This window comes from Gordionus sp. m RMFG-2023, chromosome 2, assembly GCF_954871325.1.
Source record: "Gordionus sp. m RMFG-2023 chromosome 2, tfGorSpeb1-WG-v2, whole genome shotgun sequence".
In the NCBI taxonomy this organism is placed as follows: Eukaryota; Metazoa; Nematomorpha; class Gordioida; order Chordodea; family Parachordodidae; genus Gordionus; species Gordionus sp. m RMFG-2023.
In genome coordinates, this window is record NC_088776.1 from 16,420,671 (window position 1) to 16,442,874 (window position 22,204).

At 26.7% G+C, this 22,204-nt stretch overlaps 1 protein-coding gene across 2 annotated transcripts; it reads right to left on the reverse strand.

Moving 5' to 3' along the window:
- Positions 1–919: 919 nt before the first annotated feature.
- Positions 920–17,179, reverse strand: LOC135923388 (CCR4-NOT transcription complex subunit 10-like). Of its 2 annotated transcripts, XM_065458100.1 has the most exons (13): positions 17,104–17,179; positions 16,700–17,025; positions 16,456–16,533; positions 15,768–15,921; positions 15,507–15,722; positions 10,819–11,060; positions 10,537–10,646; positions 9,934–10,055; positions 9,730–9,793; positions 8,886–9,141; positions 4,447–4,657; positions 1,486–1,707; positions 921–1,282 (listed from the first exon to the last, which is right to left on the reverse strand). In XM_065458100.1, the coding sequence occupies exons 1-13, from the start codon at positions 17,174–17,176 to the stop codon at positions 1,224–1,226; spliced, it is 2,133 nt and encodes a 710-aa protein (XP_065314172.1). In that variant the 5' UTR covers positions 17,177–17,179; the 3' UTR covers positions 921–1,223. The 2 variants fall into 2 exon arrangements, with proteins under 2 accessions (XP_065314171.1, XP_065314172.1); XM_065458099.1 differs by having other exon boundaries at positions 920–1,282; positions 15,507–15,921.
- Between the last annotated feature and the right edge of the window lie 5,025 nt (positions 17,180–22,204).

Below are 22,204 nucleotides of genomic sequence, written 5' to 3' on the forward strand. Positions count from 1 at the left end.
GAACTTTGGTTTCCAATGGACACTATGTTTGAAAAGGAATAAAACGAAAGTTATAAAACGAGCCAAACATAATTATCTGAGTTTAACGCCAATCACATTATTTTTGTCTGAAATTTTGCAAAGATTTTTTTTAAATGGATGAAAAAATTAATTTAAATGTTAAAATATCCCATTGTGAAAGGGGGTACTATCATGGAGTGGGTACAACTCAATAGAAAGTAATTGTTCCAAATATGCTCCCCCCTTAAAAATTTAATGAAACATGCAGGGACTAAGATTTTGGCCTCTTGTATTTTATATTTAATATCGTAAACAACCTTAACCCTCCTTATTGCTTTTATTATTTATAAATTAGTAATTGCATTTTCACAAATATATTTTAGGTTTATTCAACTTAGTGATCTGCCCGAATTTTTTTTTTAAAAAGTTATGCTGGCCTGGCCCAAACCCGAAATTTTTTTTTATAAAAATTTACCGACCCGGCCCGAATTTATTTAAATATAGAAATTAATTTTTATAATTACTCAAAATAAAAGATATATGTTATATGTCGTTTAGTTTCTTTCAATAAAAAAAATCAAATTCAATATGAAATTGATAAATTTCGGTATATTTAAAAAAATTTCCAAGGTCCGACCCGACCCGGCCCGAACTTTTAATAAAAATATTAGGCCCGGCCCGAACCCGATTATTTTAAATCGTCCGGTAACTTTGCAGATCTCTATCTACTTACATAATATAAAATTATTTACACACTTAAAATCATATTTATTCATGACAATTATCATCTATCTAAATATAATTTAATTATATTTATAGCCTAAATATTTTGTTGCATTCCAAATTAATGTAATATAAATTTATTTTAGGAAAAATTTTATTGATGTGATAGAGCAAAAGGATATTATTAAAATATTTTATGGTAAATCTATTTACGAAGAATGAAAAAAAATATTATATAGTTGGGCGCTGAAAATATCAATGATGAAAATTAATTTCATTTATTAAAATGGGTCGCCACGCTACTCATTAGACGCCTCGGATTCGGTGCGTATGCCGATGAAAATAAACTACCGCCGCCTATTTATATCTCAACGCACATATCTAAGAGAGGGTAATATAGGTAAAATTTGCATATAGATAATTTTATTAGACAAATTTACAAGGCATAAAATATAAATAGTTCTATATATATAATAACAGAATATATAAATCAAAAAGGTCTAATATTGTATTTGAGAAAAATTCTGGAGTATAATCATTCTTGCTATGTCCAAATGGCCTATTATTTTATAAATAAAATATAAAAATATAAGAGCACATAATTTAATTTTAAAATTGAGTCATTTAATTTATAATTTTAAACCTAAAAAATCTTTACTAGAGACAATTAGCATAAATGGTAAGCAATAAGTTAGCTATCTGTAGCGAACACATATCTAAAAAGGGTAACTGACAAATTTTATATAAAGAAAAGAAATTAACCTTGTTTGATAGCCAAATATAGGGCCAGTGCTATAAATTGTGAAGGAAGGTCGTTGGGGGATTTAAAGGGAATATTGTTTCTAAGCATATGGGAAGCCTTCTCAAATTCACCCAACAAAGCATAGCACACACATAAATTGTAATGCATCACGAGTTTTGCGGAAGTAGTATCATGGGGCGTCCAATTAAAAGGAGAGATCAATGGTAGAAGGGTGTCTAAACCTTAAATCAAAATTGTATTTTTTTCTCATAATTTCATTTGAAAAATAAGATGTATTGAAGTAATAACTTTTATTCTTCCCAGTTGTTGCTTATCAGCAAAGATCAATCCCATAACGAATATCGGTTCGGATGTAAATAATGGCTCGTGAATCAGGTTTGGTTCGTAAGAAATAATATCGTTTCAAGTTGAACCTTTAAAAATCGACCAAATCTTTTAGTATAGCGTATTAGAATTATGTAAGAAAAGAACATTTTTTTAAAAAATAATATTGAGCCGTATACAATTATTTTCAAGATTCTTCTATAAGAAGGAAAATAAATTTTACACATGAGAACACTTTTATATGCTAACTTGAATATGGTAGCTGGTGCCGTCAAATAGCAATATACAAAAACATCTAAAAATAATTATTAATACTTATTATTAGTATTGTTAAACGGCTCGATTTGAGCCGATTTCTAAACCAGATTTTATTAATAGTTGCTCAAATGCCATCTATGAACAAACTCTTAAGGCTTGCGTAATATTTTTCTGGATAAAATATTGAGTTTGCCGTTTATAAAAATCGGCTCAAAACGAGTCGTTAAACAACACTACTTATCAGTCAAAACTGATTAAGCATCTTTAAAAGAGTTAAAATATCAAAAGGTTCAACCCAGTTTTACAGACATTTTAGAGGTTAGGGCGGCAAATTTTTAACGGTTCAGGTACGCTAAATAATAATAGTTAATACCGGTTAAACGGTTCGGTTCGAGTCCTTGCTTGGGGTAGTTAAAATTTGGTCGAATAAAATTTGGCTCGTCAGGCCTTAATTGACTATTTTTATGCAACACGGTCCGAAAAAAGAAGTAGTAAAAAATAATAATTTTAATTGCTTAAATAAACGAAAATATTTATATCTGGTTTTGCTAGGACAAGGCTGGTCAGGACAATTTTTTCACAGTTTAAAGTTATCAGTTTACTTGAAAAAACTCCATCTAGAGCCCTGCAGATTTTATTTTTTAGCAAATTTTCATTAATCGAGCCCAGACGAATTTTTATTTTAGGCTCGAGTCAGGCCAAAACTTTTAATTAATAAATATAACTTAAGCTCATTTTTATGAAAATAAATGGCTGGGTTTCAGGTCGGCTTGCAAGTCTAACTTCATCTTCTGACCATTAGACTAAAAATTTTTTCTTACTATATGCAACTCATGAATCACATGTGCTATTGAAAATTGGGGCTTTAAACTTGTATTTGTATATATTATAACTTTCCGAATATGTTGCATGTAAATTTAAGCCGCCAGACGAAACTGACGAGGTAAATACCCATGACTCTAAGATTGTAGCATGGTGTACTAGTCGTTATTGTGGTCATTATTATCGTATTGATAAAAGGAAAATAATTGGAACCTCCAATATTTTTACGAAATGTTCAGTATATTTTTTTCATTTTTATCACTATAAAATTTAATATTTTAGTGAGTATAAATGATAGAATATCGTTATTTGAAAAAATTGATCATTATTTTTTTGTTCCGTAAAGAAAATAATATGATTAATAAAAAATAACTTGATCAGTATTAACGAAGATCCATATTTATTCATAATTATATTTATCAGAAGATTTCATATTTATAAAAATAGTTGAATCTTCTCCATTCTTTGTTCTTCCCAGCTGACATCCTCCAATTAATCCAATATCATTCCAAATAGCAACAAAGGACTCTTTTTTAACAACAACCCATGTGATGATCCCGTTTTCCCTCCATCCACCAGGAAAACTGAATTCCCCTGTCAGAAAATAACTGACATTTGTGACATTTGATGTATTAAATTAAATTTATTTCTTCTCTTTTTCAACAGCTACAACAAGTATAAAGATATAATTTGTTCAGAAATTTTTTTTATAATAAATAATCAATTTTGGGTCATTTTTAAAATTTAGATATTTTATATAAATTCAAAAGTTCATGGCAAAATAATCTGAAATTCATAGGGTATATATTCCAATCATAGTGGACTACATTTCTGGTAAAATCAGATTTTAAAATTATAAAAAACGTAAGAAATGATTTAAAGTTGAAAAAATAACACATTGCTGAGAACATATATAAAAACATTTCTGAACTATTTTAATTAATGTTATTTCAAAAAGATTCTATTTGTTATGTTATAATTTCAATATCCTATTCAAAAATAAAAAATGAATTCATATTTAAAAATAGAAGCATAAATTTAAATGTTTTTATTTTTATTATTTATTTTAACAACACATGTGCAAGAGCCTAATTGGATCGATTAAGAGTTTCCATGTAAATATTTGTTTCAGTGACCTGCAGACTCGGCCCTAAGCCCGAGTACACTGACCAGCCCGTATTTTTTAATAAACTGGGTCTGGCCTAAAATTTTCTTTTTAAAAAATACCCAGGTCAGGCCGGGTGGTATATTTTAAAACCGAATATTTTAAATTGCAATTAATAGTTAAAAATAATTGTAATGTATCTTAGAAAACCCCGAGCCACGCCGAAAAATTCTCTTAAAAAATCCGGGTCGGGGCGTGTAAATGGTACCTCTGTAGGTCTCTGATTTAATTATATTGAAATGCTCAATCGCTACAATTAGGTTCTAGCTAAAGGAGAGCATCTATTCAATTTTAAAGTGTTTTTTATTTGGATTAAAACTTGTAACTATGAATTTTGAATCTTTTTAAAGTACGTGGAATTTATTAGTTGTAAAAAATAAGCATTTAAAACCTTTAATACTACTCATGTGACCGTCCCCACTATCATCTGCCGACAGATTCATCTTATCGCCATTAGCAGAATTAGTTCTAGATCGACAGTTTTTGAGATTTTTGAACAAGATAGGCAGAAGGCTCCACTTTACAAGCCGTTCTTGCTGAGGCTTAGTATCATCAACAGCATTGTTAAGAGGCTGGTTATCCTTATTAGTCTTTATTTGCATCTAAATTAACATTGTTTTTTTTTAGAATTTACTTTTAAATATTAATATTTTTTTTAGTTTCTAATTCTAACCATAATTCTTGGTTAATATGAAAAATTTTCTATCATCTAAAGGCATATAATATGATACTTTGAACAATTGGAGCGCTAACTTTTATCATTCAGGTGAAAACAGTGTAAGGGGGAAAAAAGTTAGTTTAAATAAGAATATTTTTGAAGTCTCAAATTGAATTTAGAAATGTTAGGGTATCTTTTAAAAGAGGTATACATCGATAACATTGTCTATTGCAGGTATAGTTTGATAATAGCTGATTTTTTTTTTTTGGGGGGGGGGGGAGATTAGGCCTGAGCCGATTTAATTCTGATCGGCTAACGTCCATCAGCGTGTCGTAAGATATTCCTAGCCTTAATTACTATTTATTTATTTTATTTATAATTTTATACTTATTGCTAATAATATTTTATTATTATCAAAATAAACATATTATATGATTTAATATTTTTTATTTATATTATTATATATGAAATTAAATATGATTATGTTATCAAAATTGATTTATTTATTTGATATTTTTTTAATAAAAAAGATTTCATGTTGATATTGCTTTGTTATATTGTTTTTGTTACATTTTACTAATGAATTTTTCGTCCAAAATTTTAAGCAAAAGATATCTTTGAAATTCAAAAAGATTTTTGAGCATATATTTTGATTTGACCAGAATGTTAAATCTTTTTTGAATTTTTTTGTGATTTTTATAAAAGAATCTTTGAGGTGAAATCTTTTATATTTTTTGATCCTTTTTGTAAAATTATTTCTTTTTTATGTATATTAAAGGTGGTTTTTTCTATATAATTTTTTTAAGAAATATATTTATTTATTAAATTTTTTTGTTATTTTTTAAGGATAATATTTTAAAATGACAATTATCATATTCGTTATTTTTTAATATTTTTGAAATATTTTGACACAAACTGTTACAAACATATATTGTAAAGATGTTAATTTATAAATTCAATGAAGATATTTTTTTTGGAAAAATGACAGTTGTGATAATAGATATTTTTAAACATATTTGATTTTTTAACGCGAATGGTTACAAAGATATATTGCAAAAATGTTAAAATTTAACATAGATGTTCTTCGGAAAAAATGACAGTTGTCATAATGATATTTTCAAACATATTTATATTATTTTGACGCATATAGGCAAAAATATGTATTGTTAACATGTTAAATTAAAATTTCAATGAAGATCTACCAATTGTTATAATAGTTAATTTCAAATAAATTTGAATTTTTTTCGATGCAAATTAGCAACAATATGTATTGTTAACATGTTATTATAAAATGCGCTATGGGAAAGTATCGTCTTTCCTAAACTATTCCAATTTTTTTAAGAAATTATTTTAAAAAAATATTTTGTTAAAATTTATTAAAATTTTAATCAGGAAAGTAACATGTCATAATTGTCGTTTTTAAACATTTCCACAATATTTTTTGAGAAATATGCTGGTACATTTATCGAAAAAAGTAAGGAAATTTTTATAGACATAATCATCGTCTTCTATATGCTACTTAAAGTTTGAAAAAATATGAAAAGTAAGTAAAGAGGGTTGAAATTCATGTAAATTGTATAATAAGAATATATTCAATTAAAGTGTAAATTAATTTCCGTAATTAATTAGAGATTTAAGTTATAATGATGGTGTTCAAATTAAAGGATCTCTTGGTTGAATTATCTAAAAGAAATGGATTCGCAATCTTATTCCTTTAATTAATCAATTTTAATTCTACATATATCAGAATGTATACCCTGCTTCACAGTTAGCACGAATTCGCGAAGTATACACGATATAAATATAATAATCTATAATTAATTTTTGTATACTTCGCCGCGAATTCGAGTTAGCTATGAATGCAAGGTAAGATTTTTATGAAAAGAATAAAATCATATGAATTTTATTTGTCAATGATATAAACAGTACAATCAACATACTATCAATTCAATGTTAAGATTTTAAATTTTATAAACATGTGTTAAATATAGATTTTTCCCCAAATACAAGGACACATTGGCATTTTTTTTACATCCATTAGTCAGGACATAAATAGTGGTATAATATCTAATTCTAATATAAGAACGAAGAAGATTATGACAATTGTCAATTTTCTAAATTATAATTTCAATAAATTTTAAAATATCTTTTAAAATAATCTCTCAAAAAAATTGGCAAAGTTTAAGAAAAACGATATGACGATTTTCACTTTCCTATATCGTATATCTTCATTGAAATTTTAATTAACATGTACAATTATATTTTAACTTATTTGCGACAAAAAAAATTAAAATGGTTTAAAAATACCGATTATGACAAATGTCACTTTTCTATAGTATATCTTCATATCTTCATTGAAATTTTAATTTAACATGTTAACAATACATATTTTTGAAAGTCAAAAAAATTTAAATATGTTATAACGTATATAAAAAATCTCACTTTTATATAGTTTAACTTCACTGAAATTTTAATTTAAAATGTTTATAATACATATTTTTATTCATTTACGTCAAAAAATTAAAATAAGTTTAAAAATACATTTTTAAAAGGGGCTCTCCCGCTCCTAGTAATGGAGTGCCACTCCATAGCCGCTTTTTTGATTTTCATTTTTTTAGAAGGTACCCGAAACAAAATCATACTTTTTTTATCAAGAAAGTTTTATTTATATTAAAACTTATATCAAATAATTTCTAAACTTTTAATAGCTTTTAAATGAACTAAATTTTCTAAATTTGAATCTAATAAACATCCACGCTTCCCCCCCTAAAACCTGTTTAGCAATACTAAACAGGTGCTTAACCTCAACAGTAGAAGGAAGCGGGGTATTGTATTTTATAAAAATATTTTTAATTCAGGAAATTTATCAAAAATAGTAATTTTTATATCATTATTTAAAAAATATTTGTCCAATTATATTATCTTTCTGATGATCAATTTCATGGAATCCAAAAAAATCTTCCAAATCATTGCAAGGTTCCCGTGAACTAGTAGCTATTTTTGCATTAGGAATTTATTTTCTAAAAAATTAATTAATTTTTATAGTTTCATTTCTTGTGAACATTTTATCCATTCCTAATATAATTTGAATGCAGGATGGATAATAGCAGCAATGATATTTTTATCATCATAAACATTTGAAAATCTGCAATAAAGTTATTTAAATAGATAATTCATTTTTTATTTCGATTTCCTCTTCTGTGATATATGGATCCATAATATCAAAAACTATTTTTTTATCATATATTTATAAAATAAATATTAATATGACTTACAATATTTTCCAAGAAATTTTCAATATAAAAAGGAAGAAAAACTTGATGTTTAATGATTAGTTAAAAAAAAACCAATATAAAACTCAGCTCAACATTTAATATTGCATAAATTTAAATAAAATAAAATTTCATTTTTATTGAATTTTATTTAATAAATAAATAGATTTATTAATATTTAAAAAATAATTTAATTTATTAATAAAAAATAATTTAATTTATTAATATTTAAAAAATAATTTAATTTATACACTAAATTTAAAAGAGGGGTGGAGCAGCACTACATCACTCCAGCCCTAAGAGGAGCTAATTCCTGCTCCTGCTCCTGATTTTTAAAAGTGAAAATATTATATAAATAAAAGAAATATATATATATAAATAATTTTAATAAAAATAAATATATATAAATAATTTTGATAAAAATAAATATATAAAAATAATTTTATAAAAATAAATAAATAGTAATTTAGGCTAAACATATCCTATGAACGTTGACGGACGCCGATTAGAATTAATTCAGGCTTAACCTTAGCCAAAAAAAATCGACTAAGGTTTAGCTTTAGCCAAAATAAATCGGCGAAAACTAAGTTATAGCCAAAATAAATCAGCTAAGACTTAACCATAACCAAAATAAATCGAACAAGGCTTAGCCATAACCAAAATAAATCGGCTAAGGGCAGCTTTAGCAGAAAAAAACGCCTAGGCTAAGCCGATTACACATCTATAATTGCTTCTAGTCTAAACGATGCCATTCTGTGTAAAATACAACTCAAAATCTAAATAAAATGTATACATCTAATAATTCATTAAAACTACTTACCTATATTCAATTCAATCTATAAGCTCTCTAAAAAAATTACACATTGTGTAGCAAGAATTTTTAAAGAAAGAATTTTAAACTTTATGTAAATATTCCTCGAATCGCCTTATACAGGGTGTAAGATATACCGCTTCGAATTCCAAATGAGGTAAAGCTAGTCTCAAATTATCCTTAAGTATCAAGCTTTCAGATGCGTAAAGCATGGCTAAGTAGCTCAAAACAACAGAACCGCCTTTTGCTTGTAGGATTTTAATCAAGGAATTTGAGTGCTCTAAAGCTGAATAGTAGTCACCAAGAGAGAGTTGAACGTAAGCGGAAGCAGCAAGAATAGAACATCTTTTCACGTTGTAAAAAATGATAAGCGGTTTGTGTTATATTATTAAAATATATTATTTATTTTTTTATATAAATAATTAATTCTGTTTTTAAAAAAAAGAATACATTATTATTATCTTCGTTTTTGTTTTTAAAAAAAATTGTAATTGTATTTTTATGATATATATAGGATATTAATAATAAAGAGAAAATTATAAACAGAAAAGCCCATTGTCTATTTTAAACAAAATCTATTGTCTAATATTTAAGTGTTGTGCCTAATCCTTAAAAGTTTATGTATCAATAATTATGTTTAATAGTATTTCTTTTTTAGTTATGCCCAAAATATAGCATTTGATACAATGAAGAATAAGTCATCGTACATAAAAAAGAAAATTTTAATCTATATACATGGATTTTAAATAAATCACACTCATACGTTTAATATTTTTAAAAAAGAATTTAATGCAGTATCGCAATAAGCATCGATTATACAATTCAGGCACATACGCAAGAATTCGCTATAGGGGGGGGGGGCTAATTAATTTTTTTATTATGTTGGAAATATAAATTGATGCATAAAAATATAAATATTTTATATTATTTTACTTCAAAACGTGAACTTCGTCCTCATTAATGGGATTAGATGGCGCCATGTTGAATAAACGTTCTCCTACAAGAAAATAGAAATTAAATGCTTCGCAATTTAAATGCCTAACCCTTAAAAAAAATTTGGTTGTTTTTAAACATATAAGGTAAAATAAAATGAAATACAATAGAATATAAACCATGCAATTGTTTTAAAAAAAATACCTAGTTGATTGACATCATAATTTTCGGACATTTGTTCGATCAATAATTGTGCATTTTTGAGACATAAAGAAGCAAATTCAAGAGTGGCCATAGGCATTGCTGATGATTGATGGCTATCTGACCTAAAATTATTTTTTTATTAAGAAAAGTTGCAATTTATCTCTAAAACAAAGAGTTAGAGAAAAAAATATTAATAATATATATCTATTTCTTTTTTCTTCTTTCTGATTTTGAATGGGTCGCACCCACTAGCACCTAATAATAGAAAATAAAGAGGAGTGTGGAAAAAACTGGACCACTAAAGTAAACCGGGAATAAACTTAAATGAATAAGAATTTATATATTTCTAATTTCAATTTTCCTCTAATTATTGCATTCATTCATAATCATTTATATTTTTTCCATCCTTTTTTTAATTCCGAAAGAATGCTCAACCTTATTTAGATAGTTACATAACAAAGAAACGTTTGAGTTATTTTATTATATATTTATTTCACACTTTGTAGTTTGCCAATTTATATTCTTAGAGGACGGTTTATGGCCTTTTGCCCAGAATAAACTTGGGGAAGGTATGCCCGTTCATCAGATATATTATATTTATACTTTAAAGGGTGTGATGGTATTAGTATAGTCTTTCGGTGTATACCAAAGCCCATGATATGCTGAACGGCTGATTGAAGTTTACGTTTGAGACTAAAATTTTCTTCGTTACCCTAATAAATTGAAGAGAAAAAAATGAATCGTTTCGTTTTGTATTAACTCTCTCTTTTCCCATAAAAAAGAATTCGATATATAATAAAAGATTTCGTTAGAATAGGCAAGGATATTCTAAATATTTATATATTTGCTCAGCTATTAGACTTCTAACAAAAAATTGATATATACCCCTTTGCTGGCCACTATGCAACACTCTGATAATCGAAGCCAAATCCTGGGGTTGCAGTGATATACTTGTATTATTTCGATTAAACAATCGAAGGCCGGCAGAGGTTTTTTAGCGTGAAGCAAGTGAATGCCCAAGTTGTGTAATAGTTCGTGTCTTTTGTCGTAGATGAAAAGGGGTAAACTCTTACCTGTGTTGAGCGAACGATAAGAGTTTGTCGTATGGGACGGGGATTGATGGTCAGCTAAATATTATATGTAAATAATATGAATTGGCCCAGGGCAAAAAATAGGCGGCCCCTTAAAAAAACACAATTTACATAGGCTTATTTTCGCAATAAGAACTAAAAGCATATATTTAATAAATTTTAATCATAGGCGAGTAACGCACATTAAAAAATGAATATAATCATATACTAAAATATTGCAATTTTATTTATCCTCCTTGCCTTTATACCGCAAAAGAGAATAATATGTGATTATAATCTAAAGATGAGGCGATATCATTTTCTATTAAAATAAATAGATATTAACAAGTCGATCCTGTGCGTAGGCAAGTTTTAATTAATTTTGGCTTTGAGAAGCTGTGTTCTGCGGATGCCACGGTATTTGAAATAATTAAAATAATCTTTAATACAATTGATATATTTTGTAAGGCTTCGTTTAACCTATTAGTGTTAATATAGCGTAAAATTTCCAATGGAGTTTTTATGGGATGCTTGCTTAATATACTTACTAATTTCAATTCAATTAATAAATCTTGCAGATTAATATACCATTCTAATGTACCCCAATTTGTTAATAAAATATTTAATTGTCAATATTTTTTATTTCGCTCTCTTTTAGGCGCATTAATTTAGTATATTTAATAAGAATCTAAAAAGATCCTTAAAGAGCTTTAACTGCTGGAAAAGTTCCTCCAACGATATACATTGAAAAATTCAATCTCATATTTTTTAAGAATCATGTATAGGCACGTCATCTCCTTTCTAAGAAAATTGTTTTTGAACTTTCCATCTTCGAATTAATGTTGAAAGAAAGCACTGATTTTCTATACTCATTTCCAATTCCCGTGAAAGCTCTTTTGCTGAGTCAAAGGAATTCTGAAAGCCGTTTTTCTTAAAGCCTAAAAAATCTCGCGTGCTTTCTAAAGTTGTAATAGCTCTTTCTTAATTAATATTGACACTTTGCAGGCCTTACTTATTAAATTCACATGGGTTAATATATCAAACCAGACCACAAGAGTTACCAATCATTAGTCAATGAAATGGCTTCTGTGCAGAGTTTGGGGTCATTAGTTTTTTCGGATACGTCTATTACTAATGACCCTTATACTCCCATGTGTTTTAGATAACGGCTTTAATGTAAAATTATTTATATGATCCTTCAAAATTTGACACCACTGAGTCGAAACAGAAAAGAAAATATATATTCGCTGAATGCCAAAAAATGATTTTGCAAATAATAATGATCGTGCTGTCACTAACTAGCAGATATAATCTGTGGCAACAGATTATATGGCATCTCAACAATTCACTAAATAGTATTTTTATATTAAGCAATTTTGTCATTTTATAAGCGTCTGAAACTAGCATATTATATAGCATATAATAAATTAAACATTTAATAGTCAAATCTATCTTATATATAATAATAACTCAATCTAGATAAGAGTAATTTAAAGTGTGCCCACCAGTAGGTTCTATGTATTAAATGAAGACTATGATGTAAGCTTTTTTATTTTAAAATAAACTATCAGAATATCCAAAAAGTGCCTCATAGAGATTACAACTACAAAAACAGGACTTTTACGAGAAAATAGATCAAATATTTATCAAAATAGTCATTTAATAGAAATCTTTTTAGATAAATTATTTTATATTTTTTTACTCACAGACTACCTTGTTTATTTGCTAATATAAAATTTAATTAAATTGTTTTTAAAGATTATTTATAAATAGAAAATTAAAATAAAAAAAATCAAATTTCTTAACTAAATAAATGATTTTTTTTTACTAAAATATAAATCAAATTTTTTATTATACTACTTATGGCTAGACATACCAAACCTCTTTTCAAAATTCATACACAGATTTTTGAGATAATGCCCTGTATGTAGTGGACACAAATTTTTTTATTTTTTAAAAAAATTTGGCGGCCTCTAAAATTGTAAACTAACTTCCGTTTATTTTGATTTATATTAGACTTTACAGAAAAATGATCTTTCTCATATTTTCGAATTTTATTTATTCTTATTTTTAATTATGTAACAAAAATCTTTTTGTAACCTTTACATTTCTTGAATAACGGCAACGTAACTGTTAACCATTTTCTCGAGATAACAGTGGTAACTTATAGTGATATTTATTTGAATAACGATAACCGTTAATTTTTTATAAGTAAGGTGTCTAACCCTTCCCGACAAATACCAATATTTCCTCCCTATTTCTTAATATTTATTTTAAAATTTGATTTAAAGGCAAATTAAAAGGTTAGCATAAGCCCAACAACAAACTTACGAAATTTAATGTTTGCAAAAATGAGAAATTAGCAAAAAGTTAATATAAAGTGCCTTAAGAAATCATAAAGATAAACACAGCTCTTGAAATCTTGTAAATTTGTAAGGCTTAGTTCAGCACCTACAGAGCTACCATTTGCATGGCAAGAGGATTTTATATTCAACCTGGCCTGGTTTTTTTTTAGGCCCAGCCTGGGTATATTTAAAAAAATTAAAACTACTGCTGGGCCTGCAAATCTCTGGCCTATGATTGAAGATATTAGTATTATATATAATTATCAGAGACCTGCAGGCCCGGCCCTAAACCCGGCCCGGGCAAGGCCGGGCTGTATTTTAAATTTTTTAAATATACCCGGGCCGGGCCTAAAAAAATTTTTTTTTAACATATCCGGGCCGGGCCTAAAAATTTTTTTTTAAAATATACCCGGGGCGGGCCGGGCCGGGCTTAAGATTGTTAAACCCGGGCCGGGCCGGGCCTTAATATTTTTTATAAAAATTTTTACATTATGAGTTAATGGTTATAAGATTATATTATATTATAGTTATGATTAATATAATATTGGGTGATGGTTAACACTACCTAACAACCCACAGATCGATCTAATTATTAATTTCCTGCAAATTTATTAAAAGTATTAATATATTTTTTTATAATTCATATCTAAATTTTTACAACATATTTTACTAAAACAAATGGAAAAATTTGTTTTACACAAGTATCATTTTATTTCTCTTTTTCTCTGTCCCAAATTCAAGCAATTACGTATGTAGTCAGGGACAGATCGCAAAATGACGGAAAACTATATAAAAGATTATATTAAATTACAAGAGGCTCAGGAAGTAGTAAATGAAATAAAATCGACCAGTCAAATTACGACTGTTGTTAAACAAACTGAATCGTTTTATGACAAATGGGGCGATGGTAATTCTGGTAATAGGTCAATACTCGATGATGAATATTATAATTACATAAATAATAGATAAAACATTTAAGGTGGATAATTTGTTAGAGTGGTGGGCGGCTCATCAAAGCGAATTTCCAATTTTAGCAAAATTGGCAATTCCTGCTTTAAGTGCAAGCTGTGAGCGGAATTTTTCCACTACTGGGAGAATTCTTGAAGAAAGAAGAAGTAATCTTCAACCTGAAAAGGTAGATATGCTTCTCTTTCTTCATAATTTGTGAATTTTTAATATCTTTCTTGAGTATAGAGTTTCGTCAATCATGCTGGTTTTTTACTTTGCAAACTGTCAAATATTTATTGCATTTATTATATTTACCTTGAGTCATGAAAGTTTTTAATCCAACATTTTTCATTATTTTTTTTTACAATATTATATAATACAATTATCTTCTTTTGTTAAAAATTTATATTATAAAATAAATTATATTAATATTGTGCAATTAGATTATATTTTCAAAATACTACTTATTATACATGCATTTTTTTAAATAGCGATTTATTTTTATTTTGTAAATTAAATAGTAAATTAAATACAATATATTATATTCTCAAAATATTTTCCATTTTTATAAATTAAATATTAGTTTTATTTTTTTTAAATGTAATATAAAATATAGTATATGACAAATATTATTACCATTTTTATGAATATTAGTTTTATTTTTATAATTGCAATATAAAATATAGTATATACTCAAAATATCCATTTTTATAAATAACAGTTTTATAATTTTTATAAATTCAATATAATATTCTCAAAATATTAGCTTTTTACATGTATTTTTTAAATAATAAGCGATATTACTCGCTGAAAAATATGGTAAAATACCTCATAGGTGAATTTTTGTATATACCAGGTCGAATATAATTTTAAAAAATTCCAAGCCGGGCCTGAAATTTTTTAAATATGGGCCGGGCCGTAAAAAATTTTTTTAAAAAATATCCGGGCCGGTCCAGGCCATGCAAATGGTACCTCTGCAGGTCTCTGATAATTATATTCATAAAAATTACCTACAAATTCAATTTTTTTGGCCCAAGCCTGGCCAAAATTTTTTTTATATATTTTAAGCTTAAGTCTGGTCCAAATATTTAATTATTTTTAGGCTTGAGCTTAGCCCTTGCTAGCCTCTATCTTGAAATATACAATAAAAATATAAATATCAAAAATTTTGATCATAGATAAAATAAGATAAAACAAAACTTTTTTTTACCATTGTGCATCTTGGGCCCATAAATATTAGATTGGTTTCCCAAACCACTTGTATTAGTTAAATTCATATTATTATCAAACTCTGGAAATTCCCCTATAAGGTCTTCATTTTCTTGCAAAGCTTTCCGGCAATAAAATACACTGAGATGAGGTTTATTGAGTGATAAGTGGTTGGAGGCTAAGTCATTGTAATAACAAGAAGACAGGAACTTATTCACTAATATAATTTCCACATTAAAACCATTAAAAATTTCTTGATTACTCTCAGCTGGATTAGAATTGAAACTAGAGTTATTTGAGAGATTCAAAATTTTTAAAGATTTTCGATAATTGCCCTTCATATATTCATTTTCAGATTTGAAATAGGCAGCATTAGGTAGGTTAGGACCTCTAGGAATGGAGGTAACACCATTTGCCTAACAAAAAATGAAAACAATAAAAGAAAATCTAATTAAAATTTGATTCTTTAAATATTAAGCATGCATAATAGCATCCTCATTAGTGTTGTTAAACAGCTCGATTTGAGCCAATTAACTCCATATTTATCCAGAAAAATATAACACAGATTTTGCTCATAGATGATACAATGGTTTGGACATCTAGTAGCAAGATCTCTAGGCTTAAACAATATTTTTTTCTGGCTGAAATATTGATTTAGCCATTTTTAAAAATTTGCTCATGTCAAGCCAACAACACTAATATCCTCATCCTTGCTTGTTGGGTAATTATAAAAATTAATGAATTTGATTTAAATATAAAACTCTAAGATGTAATTTTTAATTGTAATATGCCAAAGATGGGAATTAAAATAAAATTTGATTACAACACATTTTGAATTAATAAAATTGTATGTTTCATTTGCCTAGATATATTATTGCAAAATACAAAATGTGAATAATGAATGATCATGTATACAATATTCTATTTATTATCATGTATAAATTATGTACATATAAATTGGCTAAATTCTTGACCTCCTTTTTACATTGTCTCATGTTTTTCAGCATTATATGGCATTTAATTCTGTACTAGGTTTATTGTTTTAAATAAATAAGTATAAATTTATTTAATAGTTGTCAAAATAATTATTACTAAAATTTAAATTCCAGTCCATAATAAAAATAATAATAATTTTACACAAGATACTTTAATTCCTCTCTATGAAGGGATTTATTAGGAAAAAATAATATTTACTTGAGCTAGAGTTGATTTATACATTGATTTATATTTAGAAGAAACAATTCCATGGTAAGCATCATCAAATTTATGGTTTAAAGAAATTCCATTTTCAAATAATATTATTTTAATATTGAATTCATTATCCTTCCAAGAATTTGGTTTAAAACATTCATAATATGTATCTCTTTTTGTTTCATCATTTTGTGTATTGTCATTCTCATGATTAACGCCAAACATAAGAATATCAGTAAAATATATAATTTTTAAGGCATTTTCAGGATAAAATGTAGATATGTATAACTCAATCAACAAGAGACATATCTGCAAACCTAATTTTGAATCTAAATGGTAAAATATTTATATTTTATGGAAAAAAATAATTGTATTATATATAAAAAAGATATATCTGTGTAAAATACCTAAGTAAAATATAGTATTAAAGAGTCTTTCAACAATTGCTAATGCATGATGAAATTGCTTCAAGTAGAACATAAGAATAGCATTATTTAGGAAAAAAATAGCTTGATTTGGTTGAGTAAATGTATTAATATCATCAATATTTGCATTTGCCTGTTTTTATATAAATTACTAATTAAATTAAAATTACATACTAAAAAACAAGCTCTCTTTAAATTTTCTCTAAGTTGATCAATTTTTGAAGTTTGAGAGGCATAAAATTCAGTAACTGCTATGTTATGAATAATTTTTGCATCATTAGGATATTTTTGTGATAAAAGCATTAAGTTTTTTAAACATTCCTCATAATCCCCTTTGACAAATAATTGATGGCAAAATAACGAATTGCTATATTCACTTTCCATTTGAATCGTATCAGAAATTTGTAAGCTAAAATAAAATGATTAACTTTGAAATGTTACTTAATATTTGTTAAGTTAAAGATATAAATTATTGACATGTTGAAATTTTAATTCTGTACTCATCCGTAAAAAATTAAAAAAGAGAGTAATTTAGAGTGAACTCTGTCTCTGGCAAATCTGACATATCATAAAAAAAACACACCAATCTGCAGCCCCTATTCAAATAAAAACTTTGGGAATTTTAATAATATTTCTGCCATTTTTTAAAAAAACTTAATAAAAATAAGCTAACTTCAGATTTATTTATTTTTTTAATAATTCTCTATTTCTAAAGGATATGGGAGAGATTGTCATTGGTCGATACAAAATCTTGATAATATTTCTGTCATTTTTAGCGATTTTTTAAAAAAAATTTATATAAATATGTTAACTTTAGATTTATTAATATTATTTTCAATAATGCTCTATTTCTAAAGGATATGGGCGAGATTCCCAATACAATTTTTGTTTTGCCGATTTAAAAAGGGAACCCTTGGCTTATGAAGACCCCAAATTGTGGCACCGACTTTAGGTAAAAACTATTATGGAAAATTATAATTTTCCGAAGTCCTCGCTACGTCATGTCATCGTAATGTCATGCCCTCACTATAGAATGTCCTCACTACGACGTAATATATTATTTTTATCCAAATATTACAAAAAAATTTTTAGTACAGTAGGTCACACATTGATAATATTATAATTATAATATAGTTTATCTAAAACTAGACATTTTAAAATACAGAATACCAAAATAACACATTAATTTATCTTTATATTAATAAATTTATCTTGAATTATTTTTAAAATCTAAATATAAAATCAATGATTATCATTGTATAAAATAGAACTTTTTGGATGATATTTGATATGGTTGATCTAAAACTAAATACCAACAAAAGTACATTGCATATTAATAATTATATCACTTTAAAAGTAGTAATAAAGCAAGGAAGTAGTTTTTCGCCTGATATTCTAGCGCTGATTATATTTTGATATGGATAGTCTAAAATACGACTTACAAGCAGGGTTGCCAGGTCATAATTTTCAAATTGCGGGAGAAAAATGGTATTTTGCAAGAGAAATATGAAAATTGCGGTAGAAATATAAAAATTGCTAAAAAAAAAAATTTTGCGGGCCCGGCTTTCGGTCGGGATTTAGAATTGACTTGATTATCCGCCTATTATTTTTTATAAATAGTTTATATAAATACAATGTCGATAACTATTTTTCAAAATAAAATAACATCTTGATTTATTAAAATATTATTAATCTATAATAAAACCAACGATCCTTTTTGAATATAAAATAATGTAAACAAGATAAAATTTTATAAAAAAACAAACGATTTTAATTTTACAATGTAAAAAATATATTTTATGCGAATGTCCCGCAAAACATCCGCAATTGGAAATCTGCCTTGTGTGTGTATATAACATTATAGGGAGAGGCGCTTAATTATCACGTATCACGTTTAAATACATTATAAGGTAATATTTTACTCATTTCGATGATAATGATTTTATTTATTATTGTTCAATCACATTATTATAATCAGTGCAGGAGAGTGAAAAACAAAAATATTCTCCAAAAATAAGAAATAATACAGATGCAACTTTAGTTGTGGCAATTGTAATCACTTATCTTGTAGTACAACATTCACAGAGCTACTTATTATTACAATGTGCGCAAAATCTTTCCCCACAGTATTTAATAGTGTTGTTAAATGGCTGAGCCAAGCCGGCTTAGCCGAAAACTCAGCCAGTTTTTGAGCCAAAAATTCGGCTCAGGCTCAAGCCGGCTCATTGAGCCGGCTTGCTCAGCCGATAGCTCAAGCCGATTCAAGGCTAATCCGGCTAGCCGTTTAACAATGCTAACAAATAAATAAATTTCGAATCAATAGTTCGCTTGAGCTAAGTCATGAGCCCACTCGAGCTAAATTTGACTCAAAAAGCCGGCTTAAGTCAATTTTAGACTCAAAAACTAGATGAGTTTTCAGCCGTTTACCAATACTAATCTTAAATAAATTTCGGCTTGAGCCAAAATGAAGATCATAACAATTAAAAAAGGTCTACGACACTTTATCATCGGTATAGCAAACTTTTGTTTTTTTTCTACCGAAGTATAAATATGATATTGCACGAAGTATATTAAAGATCTGCAAGAGTAGGCCCGGCCAGTACCTGGTCCGAACGGGCTTCGGGCCTATATTTTAAAAAAAATCAGGTTCGGGCTGGGACAGGCCTAATATTTTTTTAAAAAATTCGGGCCTGGTGGTGCTCAGGCCTGATAAATTTTTTTATCTAAATTTATCAATTTTATGTTGAATTTTTTATGCAAAATAAAATATTTGTTTTTATTTATAGAAACTAGACGCCATATAACATATATATATCGTTTATTTAGAATTATTTATAAAAACTAATTTCTATATTTATAATAAATAGGGCCAAGCCGGTAAATTTTTTCATAAATAATTTCGGGTTCGTGCCGGGTCGGCAAAATTTTATTAAAAAAATTTCGGGCCAGGCCGGGTTTCAAAAATAAGGCCCGATGCAGATCACTAAACTATATTGTAATTCCTGATGATATTAAATGTTTATTTAGACAAAACTCATTCACAAGTTTAATATTACATAAGTATTCATTTAAAAAAATGTTATATTTATTTTAAAAAAAATAAATAACATAAAAAAATAATATACCACCCGAGACGAGAGTTGCAGCATCCAGAAATTTTAAATCATTAATTGTATTTGTTTGAAATTTACTTTTTACAAAGTTAGATTTTTTATATTTTTTTATTATTAAATTTTTTATAATTATTATTTAATATTATTATAAAATAAAATCCATGCTTTTTTAGTTTATGTAAAAAAAAGTAAATAAATTCAAATAATTTATTTTTTTTAAAAAGTAGGAGAAAAGTAGTTAGAGTTACATAATTTTGTTAAAATTTGTAATCTTAAACGAGATACATAGTCTTTTGTTAATTAAAACAATTTTGATTTCATAAATTTGAATCTGCATATTATTTTATTAAATCAACTAGCAATTCAATTTAATTTAGGTTTATGGCAATATGCTAATTGACTCAGCATCCGATTAGTGAATTTAATTTTTCTTAAATTTTGAGGAATATAAATATCAGTTTTAGTTTTTGTCGCTAGATTAAAAGGTTTAATTTTTCCTTGTTCAATGGTTTCTTTATTTTAATGATGGCTCCTTTATTTCTATTTAATTCCTAATATAATTAATTTTTATTATTTTTGGTTAATTTGTAAAACTTTGACACTGCAGAATCCAGATTATTTTTTTCGTTTAAATATAAGACAAAATGTTACTATTTAGTGATGTTACTGGCCTAATTTTAAAACAGGCCTGAAAGTTTTTTAAAATTTATCCTATCCGGAACGAGTTTTTTAATTTGTTCCGAAAAGTTCGACCAGATATATAAATAATTTTTCCGCCCAGCCCGATTTTATATAAATTTAAAAATATTAGTGCTTTGTTTCTTGAAATATTTTTACAATATAGATCTCAATTTGACACAACTTAATGATAATAAGCCAAGCTCGGCCCATTTTTTTAAAAATATATCCTATCCGGAATAAGTTTTTTAATTTGTTTCCAAAAGTCCGACCCAATATATAAATTTTCCGCCCAGCCCGATTTTATATAAATTTAAAATTTTTTTATTGGAAAAAAATATTTTTTAGACAGGCCTAAAATAACATAAAAAAATTTAATATAAATATTTTTAAAAATTATTTAGAAAAAACCACCTCTTTAAATACACAATAAAATAGATAATTTTACAAAGATGATTAAAAAAACATAAAAGATTTCACCTCAAAGATTGTTTATTTATAAGAAAATTCTCCAAATAATTTATCAAATGAAAATTTAAAATTCTTATTATTTTTGAGCTTCAAAAATATTTTTTGCTTAAAAATTTGGGCGCGTGAAAATCACTAATAAATTGTAACAAAAAAAATAATATTACAATACAACAATAGCAGCATATTATTTTTTTTATTAAAAAAAACATCAAATCAATAAACTATTTTCATAATATATAAATTATTATGTTTAAAAATAAATAAATATATATTATATTGTTTTAACATATTTAAATAAATAAATCTTGGCTTAAAATAAGACTCGAGCCAACTCTTGAGCCGGCCTGAGCCAACTCCTGAGCCGGCTTGAGCCAAATCTTGAGCCGGCTTGAGCCTGAGCAAATTTTTTGGCTACGACCTCGAGGCCGGAGCCGATAAAACTCGGCTTTTTAACAACACTAGTATTTAATGACTCAAAGATAAATGAAAACTTTACTTGTAGAACAAAAATGAGCAAGGATATCATCAATATTTTAGAACCTGAATTCAGGAGGTCAATTCTTGACGGTTTGAAAGATGGGCATACATATGCAATTCTATAAGATGCATCTAAGAGAAATTTTAAATTGATCCTCCGCTATTTCAACAAAATTAAGGATGTTTCAAGAAAACTATTAAATTTTTTCCCCTTAAATAGTGAAAAATCCAAAGACATAGTTAACCATATAATGGTAAATATGGCAGATTCGGAATTATCAATAAATTGCATGTCAGCTTTCTGATCTAATAATGCCTCAGTGAATTTGGAAAAATCAGAGTGT

What these genes read in the sequence shown, in the direction of transcription:
- LOC135923388 (XM_065458099.1), bottom strand. Translation starts at nt 17,176, where the DNA reads ATGTTCTACTTGAAGCAATTTCATCATGCATTAGCAATTGTTGAAAGA. An exon ending in ATAAATCAACTCTAGCTCAA is followed by an intron (nt 16,534 to 16,699) that starts GTAAATATTATT and finishes CAATAAACCTAG; the next exon opens with TACAGAATTAAATGCCATAT. An exon ending in ATACCATCACACCCTTTAAA is followed by an intron (nt 10,056 to 10,536) that starts GTATAAATATAA and finishes AAATAATTTTAG; the next exon opens with GTCAGATAGCCATCAATCAT.